This window comes from Temnothorax longispinosus, unplaced genomic scaffold, assembly GCF_030848805.1.
Source record: "Temnothorax longispinosus isolate EJ_2023e unplaced genomic scaffold, Tlon_JGU_v1 HiC_scaffold_21, whole genome shotgun sequence".
Classification (NCBI taxonomy): domain Eukaryota; kingdom Metazoa; phylum Arthropoda; class Insecta; order Hymenoptera; family Formicidae; genus Temnothorax; species Temnothorax longispinosus.
Genome location: NW_027270025.1, coordinates 310,512 through 328,824, shown reverse-complemented (window position 1 = coordinate 328,824; position 18,313 = coordinate 310,512). Strand labels below are relative to the sequence as shown.

Here is an 18,313-nt window from a genome sequence, read left to right as displayed (position 1 = left end):
AATTTACATTGGTAGAAATGGACATGAAGCAGTTAAACTTAGATCTAAAGCACATAACAATTAATAGTATTTAACCGAAGCCTTCTTATGTTTATTTCTATTAGGGCCAGTTTCACCAACGGTTGAACGTCGGTTAACCGAAGGTACAGTTAATGGCCCTTTTAAATGTAGATTAACTCTAATCTTGGTTTAACTTATACTTTAACTTTTTTTAGTTCAAAAAGTTAAAAAAATAAAGACTAAATTAAATCAAGATTAAAATTAATAGACATATGCACAAATAAATATCAGACAGGCTTCACATCGAGCATTACATGTGATAATAACACTGTTCAACAAAAAATTACTTTTTTTGGCACAAGAATGAAAATAATCGTTTCTTAGCTTTTTAGACTCTAAATATGATCCCGATTGCCAAATTGCTTTATCACGTCACAATTTTGAGAAATTTACAATTAAAGTGGCAAAAGTGTTATTTTAATGTAATTTTGGCATATTATGACTACAATATGTGACATGTTGGAGAAGTTTTATTGCAGTCAAAATTAAGTTGTTAGAACTTTCAACCCTTAAAAAAAATTTATTGTGTCAATTATGCTTAAAAAGATATTGATGGTTACATAAACACAGTATATACAGTCGCTACTGTATATACTATATCTATGTAACAGTAAAGGCCATTGCACGTAACAAAGATTTAGCCATAATCGTAAGGCCGTAAGAAAATAAACCAATCACAGTGTATTATTCTCCTTGCGCTCGAAGAATAATCGAGTGTGATTGGTCTATTTTTTTATGGCTTTACGATTACGACTAAGGCTGAGTTTCCACTGAGCGCGTCACGCGTCGCGTCATTACAAGTTAACCAATCAACACATCCCATTTTATTACATTACTTGTGACGGGATCAAAATGGGATGTTTTGATTGGTTAACTTGGATGACACGACGTGTGACGCGCTCAGTGGAAACTCAGCTTAAAACTTAGTTACGTGTAATGGCCTTAAATGTTTTTAGTGGGTCCCAATTCCGTACAACTAAGAACATGGCGGTCTGTATGTATGACAAAGAGAAAGAAACCTTTCTCTCTCTCTCTCTCTCTCTCTCTCTCTCTCTCTCTCTCTCTCTCTCTCTCTCTCTCTCTCTCTCTCTCTCTCTCTCTCTCTCTCTCTCTCTCTCTCTCTCTCTCTCTCTCTCTCTCTCTCTCTCTCTCTCTCTCTCTCTCTCTCTCTCTCTTTCCTCCCTCCCTCCCTCTTTCCCTCCCTCCTTCTTAGCAGTTTAGTAAATGGTCGTGCTCCTGGATATATTCAAATGTATACACTTAACGTTCACTGTTCAACGTAGCTATTTTATGTTAAAGGATAGCACTACACGTAAAGGCCAGCGCACGAATATTGCCGTAGCGTCTTGCCTTACATGAGAATCTTGGGTTACGCGACACGCAAGCCAATTTTATGGCAATGCACGAAGAAAAGCGTAACGTAACGTACGTAAAAGACTAATTACGTTACGTTTTTCTTTGTGCGTGGCGTAAGGGTGCGGTTACATAGGCTGATATTTTCCGCGTAACGCGTATCGCGTAACCAATCAGAGACATTTCGCGTTTTCTGTGACGCGGAATTGAATGTCCTTAGTTCACATGAGCCATTTTTTCCGCGTAACACGTATCGCGTAACCAATCATATCGTTCATTCTTTTAGAATGTTCCAACAGAAATGTCAAACGTCGTAATTTATTGGTTACGTGATACGCGTTACGCGGAAAAAATGGCCCATGTGAACTAAGGACATTCAATTCCGCGTAATAAAAAACGCGGAATGTCTCTGATTGGTTACGCGATACACGTTACGCGGAAAATATCAGCCTATGTAACCGCACCCTAAGATTGAATTGCGTGTCGTGTAACGCAAGATTCTCACGTAAAGGCGTATATGACGCTACGGCAATGTGCGCTGGCCCTAACGTTTCAAATTTACATATGCTTAAATTTATATGTAAAGCCTTGTGTCCTCGTGCTAGAAATTGCTCCGAGATCTTGGACGGAGAAATAATTAACCAATCGCATTGGTCAATTGCCGAATTATTGAAATGTGATTGGTCAATTTTTTCTCCGTCCGAGATCTCGGAGCGATTTCTAGCATCATGGACACAGGGCTTAACATATATCCAGCAACGGGTGCATCCAAGAGTACGACCGATTATTGAGTTGTTAAGTATCAAGAGAATCCAATTGGTTCTTAACTTTGGATCCAACCAATCACATTCAACTGCTACTTAGCTACTAATAGCGAATTCGGCCGCTTGCACTAGTGCACACCGAGTGCGCACTAAGGCTTATTTTTAGGCAATTTTTATTTATAGATCATCTTAAATATCTCTTAAAATACTTCTTAGCTAGTAAAATAATCTTTGTACGCATCTATACGATTGTTTTATTCACTAAACAGTAAACATTACGTATGCTATAGATAAATGTGCGCATATGCGTGAAACGGAACGGACCTTAAAGGTCTATCCAGACAAACTTGCATAGCGCATAAACATAAGCATAAGGAAATTGCTTGGTCCATATACATGTGCATAAGAAAATAGACTAATCCATTTCTTTATGCATATGCTTATGCACCTATGCAAGTTTGTCTGGATTAACCTTAAAATGTTTTTGAACGTGTATTTAAGCGACTTTAATTAGTGCGCATTTAGTGTGCACTAGTGCAAACGCCCGAATTCGCTGTAAGTGAGCGGTAGTGCTCCTGTATGCACCTAATGAGTGAAGTAGACAATGGGGGCATCCAGAAGCACGACCGCTCATTGAGCCGCTAAATAGCAATTGAATGTGATTGGTTCTTACTTTTGAATCCAACCAATCACACTTAATTGCTACTTATTGTTAGCGGCTCAGTGAGCGGTTGCACTCCTGTATGCCTCTAAAGATCAATCCAGATAAACTTGCATAGCGCATAAACATAAGCATAAGAGAATTGATTGGTCCATGTCATATCCATATGCATGTGCATAAGAAAATAGACCAATCCGTTTCTTTATGCATATAATTATGCACCTATGCAAGGTTGTCTGGATAGACCTTAAAGCGGGGAGCACACACTACTGCATAACGCATAATACGTAAGCATAAGAAAACTTATTTTATTTGCATAAAACATTGTCTTAAATTATAAGTCAGTCCATTCTGCTCAGGCCCTTTGTCTCATTCCCACTTATAGCTTTGTCTCACTCCCACCAAAGAACTGTAAGCTGTGATCGGGAAATGGTGGAGCCAATCAGCGAAAGGAACACTAGTTGGCTTAAAGCCGGTTTTACAATACGTCGCAAACTATGGCAACTGCCAGTTGAAAAATGTTGTTTCTGATTGCCGATTGCCAGTCACTGTCGCCATAAAAGTTAAAAGTTTGCTAAAGCGGGGAGCACACACTTCTGCACAATGCATAATGCGTAAGCATAAGAAAATTGATTGGTCCATACACATGTGCATAAAAAAATAGACCAATCAGTTTTCTTATGCATACGCATTATGCGTTATGCAGAAGTGTGTGCTCCCCGCTGAAGGGCCCGGACACACACTTCTGCACAACGCATAATGCGTAAGCATAAGAAAATTGATTGGTCCATACACATGTGCATAAGGAAATAGACCAATCAATTTTCTTATGCTTACGCATTATGCGTTGTGCAGAAGTGTGTGCTCCCCGCTTATGCGTTGTGCAGAAGTGTGTGCTCCCCGCTTATGCGTTGTGCAGAAGTGTGTGCTCCTCGCTTATGCGTTGTGCAGAAGTGTGTGCTCCCCGCTTAAAATTGCAGGAGCTATGGACAGAATGCCGAAGCCATATGCGCATGCGCTATGGCGGCTATGGTATTTGCATTCTGCCCATGGCTTCTGAATTTCCAATCGACATAAACTATGCATTATGTATTTTTATGTAGATTGAAAATTTAGAAGCCATGGGCAGAATGCAGACACCATAGCGCATGCGCATATAGCTTCTGCATTCTGCTCATGACTTCTGCAATTTTATGTGCTTCTACCTTAAAGGTCTATCCAGACAAACTTGCATAGGTGCATAATCATATATGCATAAAGAAACGGATAGGTCTATTTCCTTATGCACATGCATATGGACCAATCAATTCTCTTATGCTATGTTTATGGGCTTATTCAAGTTTTTGTGGATATAGCTTAAAGGTCTATCCAGACAAACTTGCATAGGTGCATAACCATATGCATAAAGAAACGGATTGGTCTATTTCCTTATGCACATGCATATGGACCGATCAAATCTCTTATGCTTATGTTTATGCGTTATGCAAGTTCGTCTGGATTGACTTAAAGCGGGGAGCACACACTTCTGCATAACGCATAATACGTAAGCATAAGAAAACTGATTGGTCTATTTCCTTATGCACATGTGTATGAACCAATCAATTTTCTTATGCTTACGCATTATGCGTTGTGCAGAAGTGTGTGCTCCCCGCTTATAGCTTAAATAATACGCATTATGCGTGAAAAGTAATGCACTCCTGGATGGTCATTGGTGTAGACGGTATTGTTCTTTGGATATGTAGCATATGACTGTTTACACGGCTCTATTTACGCCAAAATTATAACATCGATATTATAACTACTGGCGTTAAATACCGTGTAAACGCTCTTTTACGACGAAGTTATTACATCGATGTAGTAATTTCGTCATAAAAGAGCGTTTACACAGCATTTAACGTTAGTAGTTATAACATCGATGTTATAACTTCGGCGTAAATTGGGCCGTGTAAACGTAGTCTATCGGTCCGTTGCGTTTCACGCATGATGCGCGCATTTTCTATAGTAAACGTTACGTATGCTATAGATAAATGCGCGCATATGCGTGAAACGGAACGGACCCTATGTCGTGTGCAATAGGCCTTGCTAGCATATTACGAACGCATTAACATTCGTAAACATAACCTATGATCTTGACCATGGGCTACAAAACAGGCTACCTCACTCAGGCCGGTATTCATAGTCCCTTCTCAAGTATTGGCTTAAGATGATCTTAACTAAGATCATCTTATTTGTATAAGTTTGACTTAAGATATCATGTATTCATAGTTTCAAAATAAGACCGTCTTCATAAAGAAATTGGTACTTCTTTTTGCTTAAGATTTTCTTAATGAAGTTAGTGCTTAAGACAATCTTATTTTGCATTCGGCAATCTTCGGAATTTTTCTGATGTATCAACCAATGGAATATTACGTTGAGTATTCGGCCTAATAATTTTACAAGTTGCATGTCTATACGTTTCATTATTCGTGTATCAATTTTATTGACAGTGAAAAATATAAGTGAAATATAAATAAAATTAAAAAATAATGGCAACTAATAAGAAACATTACACTGATGCAGAAAAAAAATATTTTTTACGAATTTTGTCGAAATATTCACATATTATGAAAGAAAAAAAAGTGATGCGACAACCTTAAAAGATAAAGAAGAAGCATGGGGCGGAATTCATAGACGTTGCTCAAGATTTGTCTTAAGCATGATCTTGGCCAAGACGGTCTTAAGATCGAAAACCGTCTGAAGACGGCTTTACATGCATAGATAAATCTTGAGAACACAAGTTTTGAGCTTAAGATCGTCTTGACGAAGTCTGTGCTTAAGAATATGGCTTCGGCAATGTTCGGGAATCCAAGCTTTTTGACCAATCATGATAATAAGATTTACAAGAATTTACCGGGGATTGCGTCATTCTCTTATATGTTCTGTGGTCATTCTCGCCGTGGCCGGTGGCCGTCATCGCATCGTGTATCGCGACGATTAACCTTAAAGAGAGCGACGGGTGCAGTGGTGGTGTTTTCTCTCCGAGGAGGTACGACGAGCATCATCGCGTCGTGTACCGCGACGATTAACCTTAAAGAGAGCGACGGGTGCAGTGGTGGTGTTTTCCCTCCGAGGAGGTACGACGAGCATCATCGCGTCGTGTATCGCGACGATTAACCTTAAAGAGAGCGACGGGTGCAGTGGTGGTGTTTTCCCTCCGAGGAGGTACGACGAGCATCATCGCGTCGTGTACCGCGACGATTAACCTTAAAGAGAGCGACGGGTGCAGTGGTGGTGTTTTCCCTCCGAGGAAGTACGACGAGCATCATCGCGTCATGTACCGCGACGATTAACCTTAAAGAGAGCAATGTTCGGCAATGTTCGGGAATCCAAGCTTTTTGACCAATCGTGATAAAGATTTACAAGAATTTACCGAGGATTGCGAAATGGCATTTAAGTTCTTACTTAAGATTTGTCTTGAGCCAGTCTTGCTCAAGTCGACCAAATAGTCGACTTAAGACGGTTTTGTCAGGTTATGTGCTACATTAGTGGTGATATTCCAGTGTCGGGATTGCGTCATTCTCGCCGTCGCGCGTCATGGCCGTCATCATCGCGTCGTGTATCGCGACGATTAACCTTAAAGAGAGCGACGGGTGCAGTGGTGGTGTTTTCCCTCTGAGGAGGTACGACGAGTAAACTCGAGTCGCCGATACTCAAGGCGAGGAGGTGTGACGAGGAAAGTGCGTAGTGATCGATGTGAGAGACGAGTAGCCGAGAACGACGAGGAAGAGCAGAGGAAGCGAGTGCGAAAGAGAGAGCGAGAGAGAGAGACAGCGGACAGGCCGAAGCCAGGAATTCCGACGACCGCGACTCCATCAGGGAGTTCCAGAAGTGGCAACGCATTTTATCACTTTCCCAGCAGCGAGTACGGCACCGTTGGTTTCAAAAATCATAGTACGTGTTCATCCGATAATTTACAAACGTTTCCATCCGCTTAGTTTAAAGTTTCTCTGTACATTCCTGTGATGATGCAAATCTTGCATGTCATCTTCTCTTTTACAGAGCGACAAAGTAAAGTGAAACTCAAAATACTTAAGACTGGTACTAGATAAATTTCCGAAATGGTATGAAGATATGATAAGTGCTTACTTTAACTCATTCTATTATTTACATGTCTTCTATAACAACTGGCACATCTGTCATTGGCATACAATTCAAAGATGGAATTATTATAGCGGCAGACATCCTAGGATCTTACGGATCGCTCGCTCGTTACAGAAATCTGGAACGTCTTATGAAAGTTAATGATAACATCATCCTTGGTACGTCTGGAGATTATGCAGATTTTCAGTGCATCAAGAGCTATGTGGAAAGAAAGATGTGAGTCTCAGCATAGTTTTTTTTTTTTTTTTTTTTTACATGTCTTTAATATTCTTCAAATAATACATCTTAGTTTATTACGTAGAGTGCTATGTAATAAACTAATAAAAGTTTTGTAAAGTTATTGTACGATATAAGAATACATTAGAGTTTCCAATAAGTGTCAAAAGCGCTAATTTACGTCAACACTTTTGTTTCAGTCTTGAGGAGCAATGCTTGGATGATGGATTTAGTTTAAAGCCAAAGGCATTGCATTGCTGGCTAACGCGTGTCATGTATAACAGACGATCAAATTTCGATCCGTTTTTGAACAATTTTATTATTGCTGGTTTGGAAAATGGAGAACCGTAAGTGTGCGTTTCCTCAACACACTTCGTGTCTTCAAGTACATCGTAAATCGCAGTTTTGCCTTTTCAGATTTTTAAGAACTGTGGATAAGCTTGGGACAGCTTACAACGATCCTGTTATTGCGACTGGATATGGTGCTTACATGGCAACGCCTATATTGAGAAAAGCTTACGAGGATAATAACCAAATGAATAAGGAGGAAGCTATCGAACTTCTGTACAAAGTAATGCAAGTTCTTTTCTACAGAGACGCAAGATCTTTCCCAAAGGTAAACTAAAATTCGTACGTGTGTAATTAATAATTTTAATTGTATTGTCAACAATCTGCTCTGTTTTTTAGTATCATCTTGGCATTGTCACAAAAGAAAAAGGAGTCGAAATACAAGGACCTCTAACTTTAGACAGTTTTTGGGGACCTGCTGCTTTGTAAAAAATTATGTTTTCTTATTCCTTTAAAATAAGTTATAATAAAAGCGTCCATGGTGAAGATCGATTCTCTCTTAATGAATAAATTAAAACAAGTTTTCATCAATTATACATTTATTTGCATTATATATATACATGTAAGGATAAGAAAATATTATTTCCAGTAACCATACTAATAATCTTCGTTATAATAACAGATATTTTATTTAATATTTATTTTTACGCGTAGAAACTCGGCATAATACTTGCAACATTAAAACGTATATGGAAATTAATATATATATATATATATATATATTTTTTTTTTAGAGGAGAATAATTATTTCTTAGATGAGGGTCTAAGGGAGAATTCACACCTTGGCAGAATAGCAGAAAGAAAAGCAGCAGCCAATCAGAACTTGCGCTAGTAGTAAGCAGAATGTACTGTGCATGCATACTGTAGTATGCTTACTATCAGCTCAAGTCCTGATTGGCTGCTGCTTTTCTGCTTTCTGCTATTCTGCCAAGGTGTGAATTCTCTCTAAGATCACAATGGATTTTGCAAGGCAACAAACGCATGGAAATGTAAAATAGAGGATATTGTTCGTAAATCACTGGAACAAATTTCGAACTACGTTCTGTCTAACAAGAAAACCATCAGCAGGCTGCCAATGAGGATCATTATGATGCAATTCTTCAACATTTTCAATTGCATCATTTACAATTGCATCATCATCTGGATCTTCTGGGAGAATATCTTTAAATTGTAAGGATAAATTGTGCAAAACTGCACAAGCTGAAACAACTGCTGTACAGGTAATAAGTTTTAAAGACAATCCTCTTGCTAAGCAAGGAAATCGTCTCTTCCAAACTCCAAACGTTCTCTCAACAACCATCCTCGTTCGTGATTGAATTACATTATATCTGTATGTAATGAAATATATTATTTATTATATACTCTTATTATATAATACTAAATACTTTTAAACGACATATTAAAATTTAAATTAAACGACAATTAAATTTAGGTTTCTCGAAAATTAACCATAGAAAGATAATAATTGGGCAAAGAAAGAACAACGCGGTTATTAGTGCGTGAAAAGTCAAACAGACAATAATTAAATATTTTTAAAGATACATAAGCGCGAACGTTTTTGGCTCCGCTTTAAGCTATCTTCAGCGATGTCACAAAGTGTAAAATAAAATCACGTAATCGCAGACTTTCTATTCTGGTTCTATTTGTAAGGCGTTCTGATCACACCATCAAGAAGCAAAACAAATATGGAGCATGAGATATAAACTTTTATTTTTCACTTTGTTACATCGTTGAAGATGACTTAAAGCGGAGTCGGCTTAAACATTCGCGCTTATATCTTTTTACAAATATTAAATAATTGTCTTTCTGACTTTTCACGCACTAATAATCGCATTGTTCTCTCATTGCCTAATTTCTATCTTTCTATGGTCAAATTTATTTACAATTACTCTCTTTTCTTCTCTTTACCTCTGTTCTTCTTCATTCTGTGGGTTTCTAAAGGGTGTCAAAAGAAATGGGAGACAAGGATATCCGGCATCTCCAATCAACATTCCTGTTAATTCGCGTTGTTGAGATCCGACCGCGAGCGAAAGCAACACGCCGCGAGGGACTTTGATTCTATATTAGACAGAACGGCTACCGGAGGTAACGACCGCGAGAGAACTTTATATATATTATATAACACACACACACACACACACACACACACACACACACACACACACACACACACACACACATTTGGATTTATGTGTGTTTGAGATCGCATAATCATCGCGAAGCAATTGCGTTCGGCTGAATATCAGCGCATGCACGCTTGCGAGAATTCATATTCGCGTCAAATGTCGCTAAAGAATTCGGTAATATTCAGACGGTAATATTCAGTATAGCATGGATCTTTCGTGATTAGCTTTCTAACTTTAACATTGTTTTCAATAATAAGGTCAAGCTTTGTTCGACATTCCAAACGACTCATCTGCGCTCACACAAAGGAAAGATCCATGCTATAAACAACGCATTCGAAAATATGTAACGACCGGTTCGAATCGTCACTTGGCACTGTGACGTATGCACGGTGACGTAGGCCGTCGGTGGCCAATCACCTCCCTGAAATCATCGGCAATTAGCTTGGAGGGAGGCTCGTCTCCGAGACGATAAAGGACCGCCGCTGCGCCGCGGAACCGATTTGCCGATCTCAGTAAAACCGCTTTTCGTACGCCGCTTTGCATACCGCCTTTCGTTATTCCGCGCGTTTCGAACACGCTTTCGCCGCCTTGCTTGTCGTAGCCTCTGTGCGCGCTTCACGGCTTCCTTGGCTAAAAGGAAAAGACTGTAAATAACTGTACTTTATACATTTTTGAATATATTTAGTTTATTTTTCAATTCTGTGCTTGTCCCCTTTTTTTGTGGTCGTCTTCTACCTCGCGCTTTCTCGCGCTACCGCGTGCTCTCGAACATTTTGGTCCTTCGAGCCGGATCATCGCCGGCAACCGCGAGTTCGGGAGTGCCTCCTCCAACAGAAGACAACCATGAGTCTCGACCAGAGCAACATGGTCAGCAGCCAACACGAACTCTTCAAGCGCATCTCAAGAGCCGAAGAGAACCTGAAGAAGATGGGGCAAGCGAACATCACCCTCGCCGCCATCGAGACCCGCATTCGCATCCTCGACGACCTGTGGGCAAAGTTCGAGAGTCAGCACGACCTCATTCGAAACTGCTACAAGGATTCGAGCCGCTACGCTGAAAGTGAGTACGCTCAATCAGACTTACTCGAGGCCGCCGAGATGGCTTACGTGCAGCAGCGTAGCGTCCTGTCCGGCGAGGCCGACCGCCGCAAGCACGCGCAAGCCTCCGCGCCGGTGGAGCACGGTAACGACCGCGCGTCACGAACTTCGCTGCCCCGTATCCAATTACGGGAATTCTCGGGTTCCTACGAGGACTGGCCATCCTTCCGTGATCTCTTTAAATCTGTGATCGGTGAGCAGTCGTCCATCTCGAAAGTCGAACGGCTGCACTATCTGCGTTCATGCCTCAAGGGGCCGGCTGAAAACATAATAAAATCATTAACGATTACGGGCGAAAATTACGATCGTGCGTGGGAGCTGCTCTGCCAGCACTACGAAAATAAGAGAGAGCTGATACGCTCCAACTTCGCCACGTTTACCGCCGTGGCGAAGATGAAAGCCGCTACCGCCGACGAACTCAGCCGCGTCCAGAACGCCGTCACGTCCGCCGTCAATGCGCAAGAGAGCATCGGAAGGCCCATCGACTCGCACGGCATGGACCTTTTTAATCACCTCGTAGTCGAACTGTTTGACCCGCGAACGCGTCTGGAATGGGAGTCCTCCTCGGGAGACTCCTTCGAGCCGCCGACTCACGCTACGTTGATGACCTTCATCAACAAACGGATTCTCACGTTAAACGCCGCGAATCCAAAGACCACTAAACCCGCGAGTGAACAATCACGGTCCGCGAAAACTCACGTCGCGAAGCGTTCCGAGCCTTCTCAGTGTCCGCTCTGCAAGGGGAAGCACTCGCTCATGGGGTGCCCCGACTTCAAGGCCAAGGTGGCCAGCGAGAGGAAGACAGTGGTCGAGACTAATAAGCTCTGCTTCAATTGTCTCGGCAATCATCAGGTGGCGAAGTGCAAGTCAACCCGGAACTGCTTCACGTGCAACGCGCGGCACCACTTGATGTTACACGACGCGTACTTTTCCACGACGGCACCCCACGCGGAAGTCAGCACGCTTTCCGCCGTCGGAAAGACCGACGACAGTAAGGCGATTCTCCTCGCGACCGCGCGCGTGACTATCGCCGATCGGCACGGAGATCCTCATGAGGTTCGGGTGCTCATCGACCAGGGCTCCGAAGTGTCGATCGTGTCGGAGTCCCTGGTGCAGCGACTACGCCTATCGCGATCGCGCACGCGAGTGTCTATCTTCGGCATCGGCGGCTCCCAGTCGGGATCCACGCGAGGCAAGGTGTCCCTGACCATCAAGTCGAAGACCACCGGAGCCACTCTCACCGCCGTCGCGTTCGTGCTTCCGCGTCTCTCGCTCTACCAGGGCGCCGCAAATAATTGCCGCACCTCGTGGCCTCACCTCCGAGGGCTTCCTCTGGCCGACCCTCGCTTCGCCGCCAACGACCCAGTCGAGCTGCTGCTGGGCGCCGAGGTGTGCTCGACCATCCTGGAGGATGGTCTCCGCCGAGGCGAACCGCAAACGCCGATCGCTCAGAAAACCATCCTGGGATGGATTCTTTCAGGGGGGTGTGGTGCGACCCTCCACTGTCACCACAGCTCACTCCAGTGTACCGCCGACCATGACTTGGCCGAGCTGGTCCGCCGTTTCTGGGAGCAAGAGAGCGAGCCTCCCGCCTCCGTCGCGCTCACTCCCGAGGAAGAGGAGTGCGAGCAACACTTTGTACGCACCCACGAGCGCACACCCGCTGGCCGGTACGTCGTCCGACTGCCGTTCGCCTCGACGCCGAAGCACCTCGCCGAGACCCGCAAGCCCGCTGAGCGACTGCTCACGGCCATGGAACGCAAGTGCGCCCGAGATTTCCGGTTCGGAGAACTCTACCGCTCGTTTATGCGTGAGTACGAGGACCTCGGGCACTTGGAGGCCGTAGCACCGTCGGACGAGAACACAACTCGCGGCGTGTGCTACCTGCCACACCATGGCGTGTTGAAAGAAGCCAGCACTACCACCAAACTTCGCGTAGTGTTTAATGGCTCGCAACGCACCAGCTCCGGAGACTCGCTCAACGACCACCTCTTCGCAGGCGCAAATCTCCTGCCGGCACTTGCTGACGTGCTCTTGCGTTGGCGTCGGCACCGCTACGTGATGATCACAGACATCGAAAAGATGTATCGCCAGATCATCGTCCACCCGGAAGATCGTGACCACCAGCGGATCCTGTGGCGAAGTGCCGTCGAACTACTCGTGCGCGTTCTCCGCCTGACGACGGTCACCTACGGCCTCAAGTGCTCACCGTGGGTCGCGATTCGCTCGCTCCTGCAACTCGCCAAAGACGAGGGGGCTCGGTTTCCGCGTGGCGCGATCGCTCTCGAGGACGACCGATACGTGGACGATGTCGTGACCGGAGCGGACACTATCGACGACGCGGTTGCCGTGCAAACCGAACTGCGCGAACTCTGCACGGCGGGCGGGTTTCCGTTACGCAAGTGGGCCGCGAACTCCGAAGACGTTCTCGTCGGCATCCCGCAGGAGCACCGCCTTAAACGCGCCCTCCACGTGTGGGAAACAGACGGTCACTCCACTCTCGGCCTCCGCTGGCACCCGACGGAAGACGAATTTTCCTTCGCGATTCGTCCGCGCGCAATCACCGTGTTCACTAAGAGGCGCGTCCTCTCGGAAACCGCACGCTTGTTTGATCCATTAGGGTGGCTCACCCCCGTCGTGATCCGAGCGAAAATCCTCATCCAGTCCACCTGGCTGAAGGGGCTAGACTGGGACGCCCCTCTTCCGTCGGCCGACGCTCAACAATGGGGGAGCTTCCTGGAGGAGCTTCCGCGGCTTGAACTCGTTCGCGTGACCTGCTGGCTCGACAGCGGAGCGGATTCAAGAGTCGAGATCCACGGATTCGCCGACGCGTCCGAGCGAGGCTACGCCGCGGCCGTCTACCTCCGCGTCACGAGGAACGGTTCCGCCACACTGCACTTGCTCATGGCAAAGAGCAAGGTAGCCCCGATTCGACAGGTGTCCCTCGCTCGACTCGAACTGTCCGCGGCCGCACTGCTCACTAAATTAACGCGACACGCTCGCGACACTTTACGCTTGTCCACAGCACCGATCTTCCTTTGGTCCGACGCCCGGGTGACACTTTACTGGATCAGGGGTCACGCATCCCGGTGGAAGACGTTCGTGGCCAACCGGGTATCGCTGATCCAGCGAACTCTCCCCGAGGCCCAGTGGCGGCACGTTCCTGGACGAGAAAACCCGGCCGACTGCGCTTCCCGGGGGATCGCGCCCAGCGAGCTGATCGGCCATCCGCTGTGGTGGACGGGTCCACCGTGGCTGCGGGAGGACCGAACCCAGTGGCCCGCCGAGAGCGACGAGATCCCCGACGCGGAGATGCCGGAACGGAAGGCCGTCGTGCAAGCCGCCGTCGGAAGGATCGACACGGAGCCCGACACGCTCCTTCGATTCTCGTCACTGCACCGACTGTTGCGAGTCACCGCGTGGTGCCTACGATGGCGACGCACCACCTCCCGCACCAACGATCACGGCCCGGACGATCGGGCGCCAACACTCACTCCGGAAGAACTCGACGCGGCACACGTCCTTTGGCTTCGAATGGTGCAATCACTGCACTATCCGGAGGAAATCAGGGCCGTCACCGCCGGCCGCACTGTGCCGCACCGCAGCCCACTTGCAAAGTGGGCTGAGTCCCTTCCTCGACGACCACGGCGTGCTCAGAGTCGGAGGGCGACTCAAACACGCTCTGATTCCGGACGACGAACGCCATCCAATGATAGCTCCCTCGGAGTCCTGGCTCACTCGCCTGCTCGTGGAGTCTTGCCACCGACGAACACTCCACGGCGGAGTGCAACTTACGCTCGGTACTCTCCGGCTCCGCCACTGGATTCCACGAGGCAGAGCCGTGGTGAAACGGCTGCTGCATCGGTGCGTCACTTGCACCCGATGGCGAGCCGCCACTCCGCAACCACCGATGGGCAGTCTTCCTCGGGCACGGGTCACTCCGGCGCGTCCATTTCAACGAACCGGCGTGGATTACGCCGGCCCGATCCATATCCGCACGACCAAGGGGCGAGGACACCGCGCGCACAAGGCGTTCATCGCCGTCTTCGTGTGCCTCGTCACCAAAGCGGTGCACCTGGAGGTAGTCTCCGACTACACGACGGAGGCGTTCTTGGCCGCCCTCCGTCGCTTCACTGCACGCCGAGGGCTCTGTTCGGACATCTACTCCGACTGCGGCACCAACTTCATTGGAGCGGACCGGGCATTAAAAAATCTTCTCCGCGCGTCGTCATCCGACGGCCGGCGCATCGCTCACGATGCCTCCGCCTACGGAACTCGGTGGCATTTCAATCCTCCAGCCGCACCGCATTTCGGCGGACTCTGGGAGGCGGCGGTGAAATCCACCAAGTTCCACCTGCGACGAGTCATCGGCGAGACGACCCTCACCTTCGAGGAAATGGCCACTTTCCTCGCTCAGGTTGAGGCGTGCCTAAATTCTCGGCCACTACACGCACTCTCTGATGATCCTGACGACGTCTCAGCACTGACGCCGGGGCACTTCCTCATCGGGGCACCGCTGCTGGCGGCTCCTGAGCCGTCACTTGAGGAAAGGCCGGACAATTCCTTGTCTCGATGGCACCTGGTGCAGAAGATGCGCGATCATTTCTGGCAGCGGTGGTCGCGCGAATGCATTCAGCACCTCGCGTCTCGACCAAAGTGGCTGACAGCTGAGGACGTTCCTGAGGTCGGCAGGCTGTGCCTGATCCGGGCCGAGATCTCGCCGCCGAATCGATGGCCTCTCGCACGGATCGTTAAGCTGCATCCTGGAGACGACGGCGTCGTTCGAGTGGTGACCGTCCGCACGGCCGCCTCCGAATTCGTCCGGCCCCTTGTCAAACTGGTGCTGCTTCCTGGGGCCGCCGACACCACCACCACCGTCGAGGATACGTGAGCCACCGAACAGCCCTCGCTTTCTCGCGTAGAATCGCTCGCGCTTTCCTCACCGTCCGTCTTTTCGCGTTATTACGTTTTATCGCGCGTCACTTCACGTAATTGTTACAATTGTCCTTCCGCCAACGTGCCACGTGCACGTCACGAAATCAGTGAGTTCGGCCGTCAGCCTAACTCCACTCACTCGCGCGTTACATCACCTCACTTTCCCGGTTTCAGCACCATGCACATACCGACGGAACATATTCACGGAAACATATGTATCGCACGAAATATGTTTCTCGCTCGAGATCGTCGCGTGTTATGACAATGCGCAGCCGCACACCTCGCAACATGGCCGCTCGCACTCGCGCCGGGATCGAGACCATTAATCGATCGCCACTCGATACGTCGCGCCGCGACAGCGCTCGCCTCAGCGAGCGCACCGTCTCGTTTCGTCAACATATGACGAGGCGGGCGGGAATGTTTGAGATCGCAATAATCATCGCGAAGCAATTGCGTTCGGCTGAATATCAGCGCATGCACGCTTGCGAGAATTCATATTCGCGTCAAATGTCGCTAAAGAATTCGGTAATATTCAGTATAGCATGGATCTTTCGTGATTAGCTTTCTAACTTTAACATTGTTTTCAATAATAAAGTCAAACAACAACGCTAGAACAAAAGAACAATCCATGCTATATACAAAGCACTCGAAAACAGGTGACGACCCCGTCGGGTCGCCACGTGAAACCGGTGACGTCGGCTCCATGACGCAGGACTCCGACGGCCAATCACCTCCCTGAAATCATCGGCAATTAGCTTGGAGGGAGGCTCGTCTCCGAGACGATAAAGGACCGCCGCTGCGCCGCGGAACCGATTTCGCTTGCCGATCTCAGTAAAACCGCTTTTCGTACGCCGCTTTGCATACCGCCTTTCGTTATTCCGCGTTTCGAACACGCTTCGCCGCCTTGCTTGTCGTAGCCTCTGTGCGCGCTTCACGGCTTCCTTGGCTAAAAGGAAAGACTGTAAATAACTGTACTTTATACATTTTTGAATATATTTAGTTATTTTTCAATTCTGTGCTTGTCCCCTTTTTTTGTGGTCGTCTTCTACCTCGCGCTTTCTCGCGCTACCGCGTGCTCTCGAACAATGTGCATTCGCCCTACCGGAGGTAACGACCGCGAGCGAAAGCAAACACGCCGCGCCGGACTTTGAATATATTCGCCCGAACGGCTACCGGAGGTAACGACCGCGAGCGAAAGCAACACGCCGCAAGGGACTTTGATTTTATATTAGCCCGAACGTCTACCGGAGGTAACGACCGCGAGAGGACTTTATATATTTTAGATAACACACACACACACACACACACACACACACACACACATTTGGATTTTTGTGCATTCGCCCTACCGGAGGTAACGACCGCGAGCGAAAGCAACACGCCGCAAGGGACTTTGACTTTATATTCGCCCGAGCGGCTACCGGAGGTAACGACCGCGAGCGAAAGCAACACGCCGCAAAGGACTTTGACTTTATATTCGCCCGAACGGCTACCGGAGGTAACGACCGCGAGCGAAAGCAACACGCCGCAAGGGACTTTGACTTTATATTCGCCCGAACGGCTACCGGAGGTAACGACCGCGAGCGAAAGCAACACGCCGCAAGGGACTTTGACTTTATATTCGCCCGAACGGCTACCGGAGGTAACGACCGCGAGCGAAAGCAACACGCCGCGAGGGACATTGATTCTATATTCGCCCGAACGGCTACCGGAGGTAACGACCGCGAGCGAAAGCAACACGCCGCAAGGGACTTTGACTTTATATTAGCCCGAACGTCTACCGGAGGTAACGACCGCGAGCGAAAGCAACACGCCGCGCCGGACTTTGAATATATTCGCCCAAGCGCGGCTACCGGAGGTAACGACCGCGAGCGAAAGCAACACGCCGCAAGGGACTTTGACTTTATATTCGCCCGAGCGGCTACCGGAGGTAACGACCGCGAGCGAAAGCAACACGCCGCGCCGGACTTTGAATATATTCGCCCGAGCGGCTACCGGAGGTAACGACCGCGAGCGAAAGCAACACGCCGCGAGGGATTTTGAATATATTCGCCCAAGCGCGGCTACCGGAGGTAACGACCGCGAGCGAAAGCAACACGCCGCGAGGGACTTTGACTTTATATTCGCCCGAACGGCTACCGGAGGTAACGACCGCGAGCGAAAGCAACACGCCGCGAGGGATTTTGAATATATTCGCCCAAGCGCGGCTACCGGAGGTAACGACCGCGAGCGAAAGCAACACGCCGCAAGGGACTTTGACTTTATATTCGCCCGAACGGCTACCGGAGGTAACGACCGCGAGCGAAAGCAACACGCCGCGAGGGACTTTGACTATATATTCGCCCGAGCGGCTACCGGAGGTAACGACCGCGAGCGAAAGCAACACGCCGCAAGGGACTTTGATTTTATATTAGCCCGAACGTCTACCGGAGGTAACGACCGCGAGCGAAAGCAACACGCCGCGAGGGACTTTGACTTTATATTCGCCCGAACGGCTACCGGAGGTAACGACCGCGAGCGAAAGCAACACGCCGCGAGGGACTTTGATTCTATATTCGCCCGAGCGGCTACCGGAGGTAACGACCGCGAGCGAAAGCAACACGCCGCAAGGG

The 18,313-nt window shown here is 47.8% G+C and overlaps 2 protein-coding genes across 3 annotated transcripts; both read left to right on the top strand.

The window, feature by feature from the left end:
- Window positions 1–5,874: 5,874 nt before the first annotated feature.
- Window positions 5,875–8,073, top strand: LOC139823912 (proteasome subunit beta type-4-like). 2 transcript variants are annotated; one of them, XM_071796388.1, is made up of 5 exons: window positions 5,875–6,768; window positions 7,035–7,194; window positions 7,395–7,541; window positions 7,612–7,810; window positions 7,882–8,073. In XM_071796388.1, the coding sequence occupies exons 2-5, from the start codon at window positions 7,109–7,111 to the stop codon at window positions 7,969–7,971; spliced, it is 522 nt and encodes a 173-aa protein (XP_071652489.1). In that variant the 5' UTR covers window positions 5,875–6,768; window positions 7,035–7,108; the 3' UTR covers window positions 7,972–8,073. The 2 variants fall into 2 exon arrangements, with proteins under 2 accessions (XP_071652489.1, XP_071652488.1); XM_071796387.1 differs by lacking the exon at window positions 5,875–6,768 and having other exon boundaries at window positions 6,807–7,194.
- Window positions 8,074–11,369: 3,296 nt separating this feature from the next.
- LOC139823903 (uncharacterized) lies at window positions 11,370–15,657 on the top strand. The gene is made up of 2 exons (XM_071796376.1): window positions 11,370–14,383; window positions 14,604–15,657. The coding sequence occupies exons 1-2, from the start codon at window positions 11,370–11,372 to the stop codon at window positions 15,655–15,657; spliced, it is 4,068 nt and encodes a 1,355-aa protein (XP_071652477.1).
- Window positions 15,658–18,313: the final 2,656 nt, after the last annotated feature.

Bases quoted from the DNA above. Each gene is read 5' to 3' on its own strand.
- LOC139823912 (XM_071796387.1), top strand. From the start codon at position 6,986: ATGTCTTCTATAACAACTGGCACATCTGTCATTGGCATACAATTCAAA. The intron at 7,195-7,394 runs GTGAGTCTCAGC...CTTTTGTTTCAG, and splicing joins AGCTATGTGGAAAGAAAGAT to TCTTGAGGAGCAATGCTTGG. The intron at 7,542-7,611 runs GTAAGTGTGCGT...TTGCCTTTTCAG, and splicing joins GGTTTGGAAAATGGAGAACC to ATTTTTAAGAACTGTGGATA.
- LOC139823903 (XM_071796376.1), top strand. From the start codon at position 11,370: ATGACCTTCATCAACAAACGGATTCTCACGTTAAACGCCGCGAATCCA. The intron at 14,384-14,603 runs GTGGGCTGAGTC...TCCACGAGGCAG, and splicing joins CACCGCAGCCCACTTGCAAA to AGCCGTGGTGAAACGGCTGC.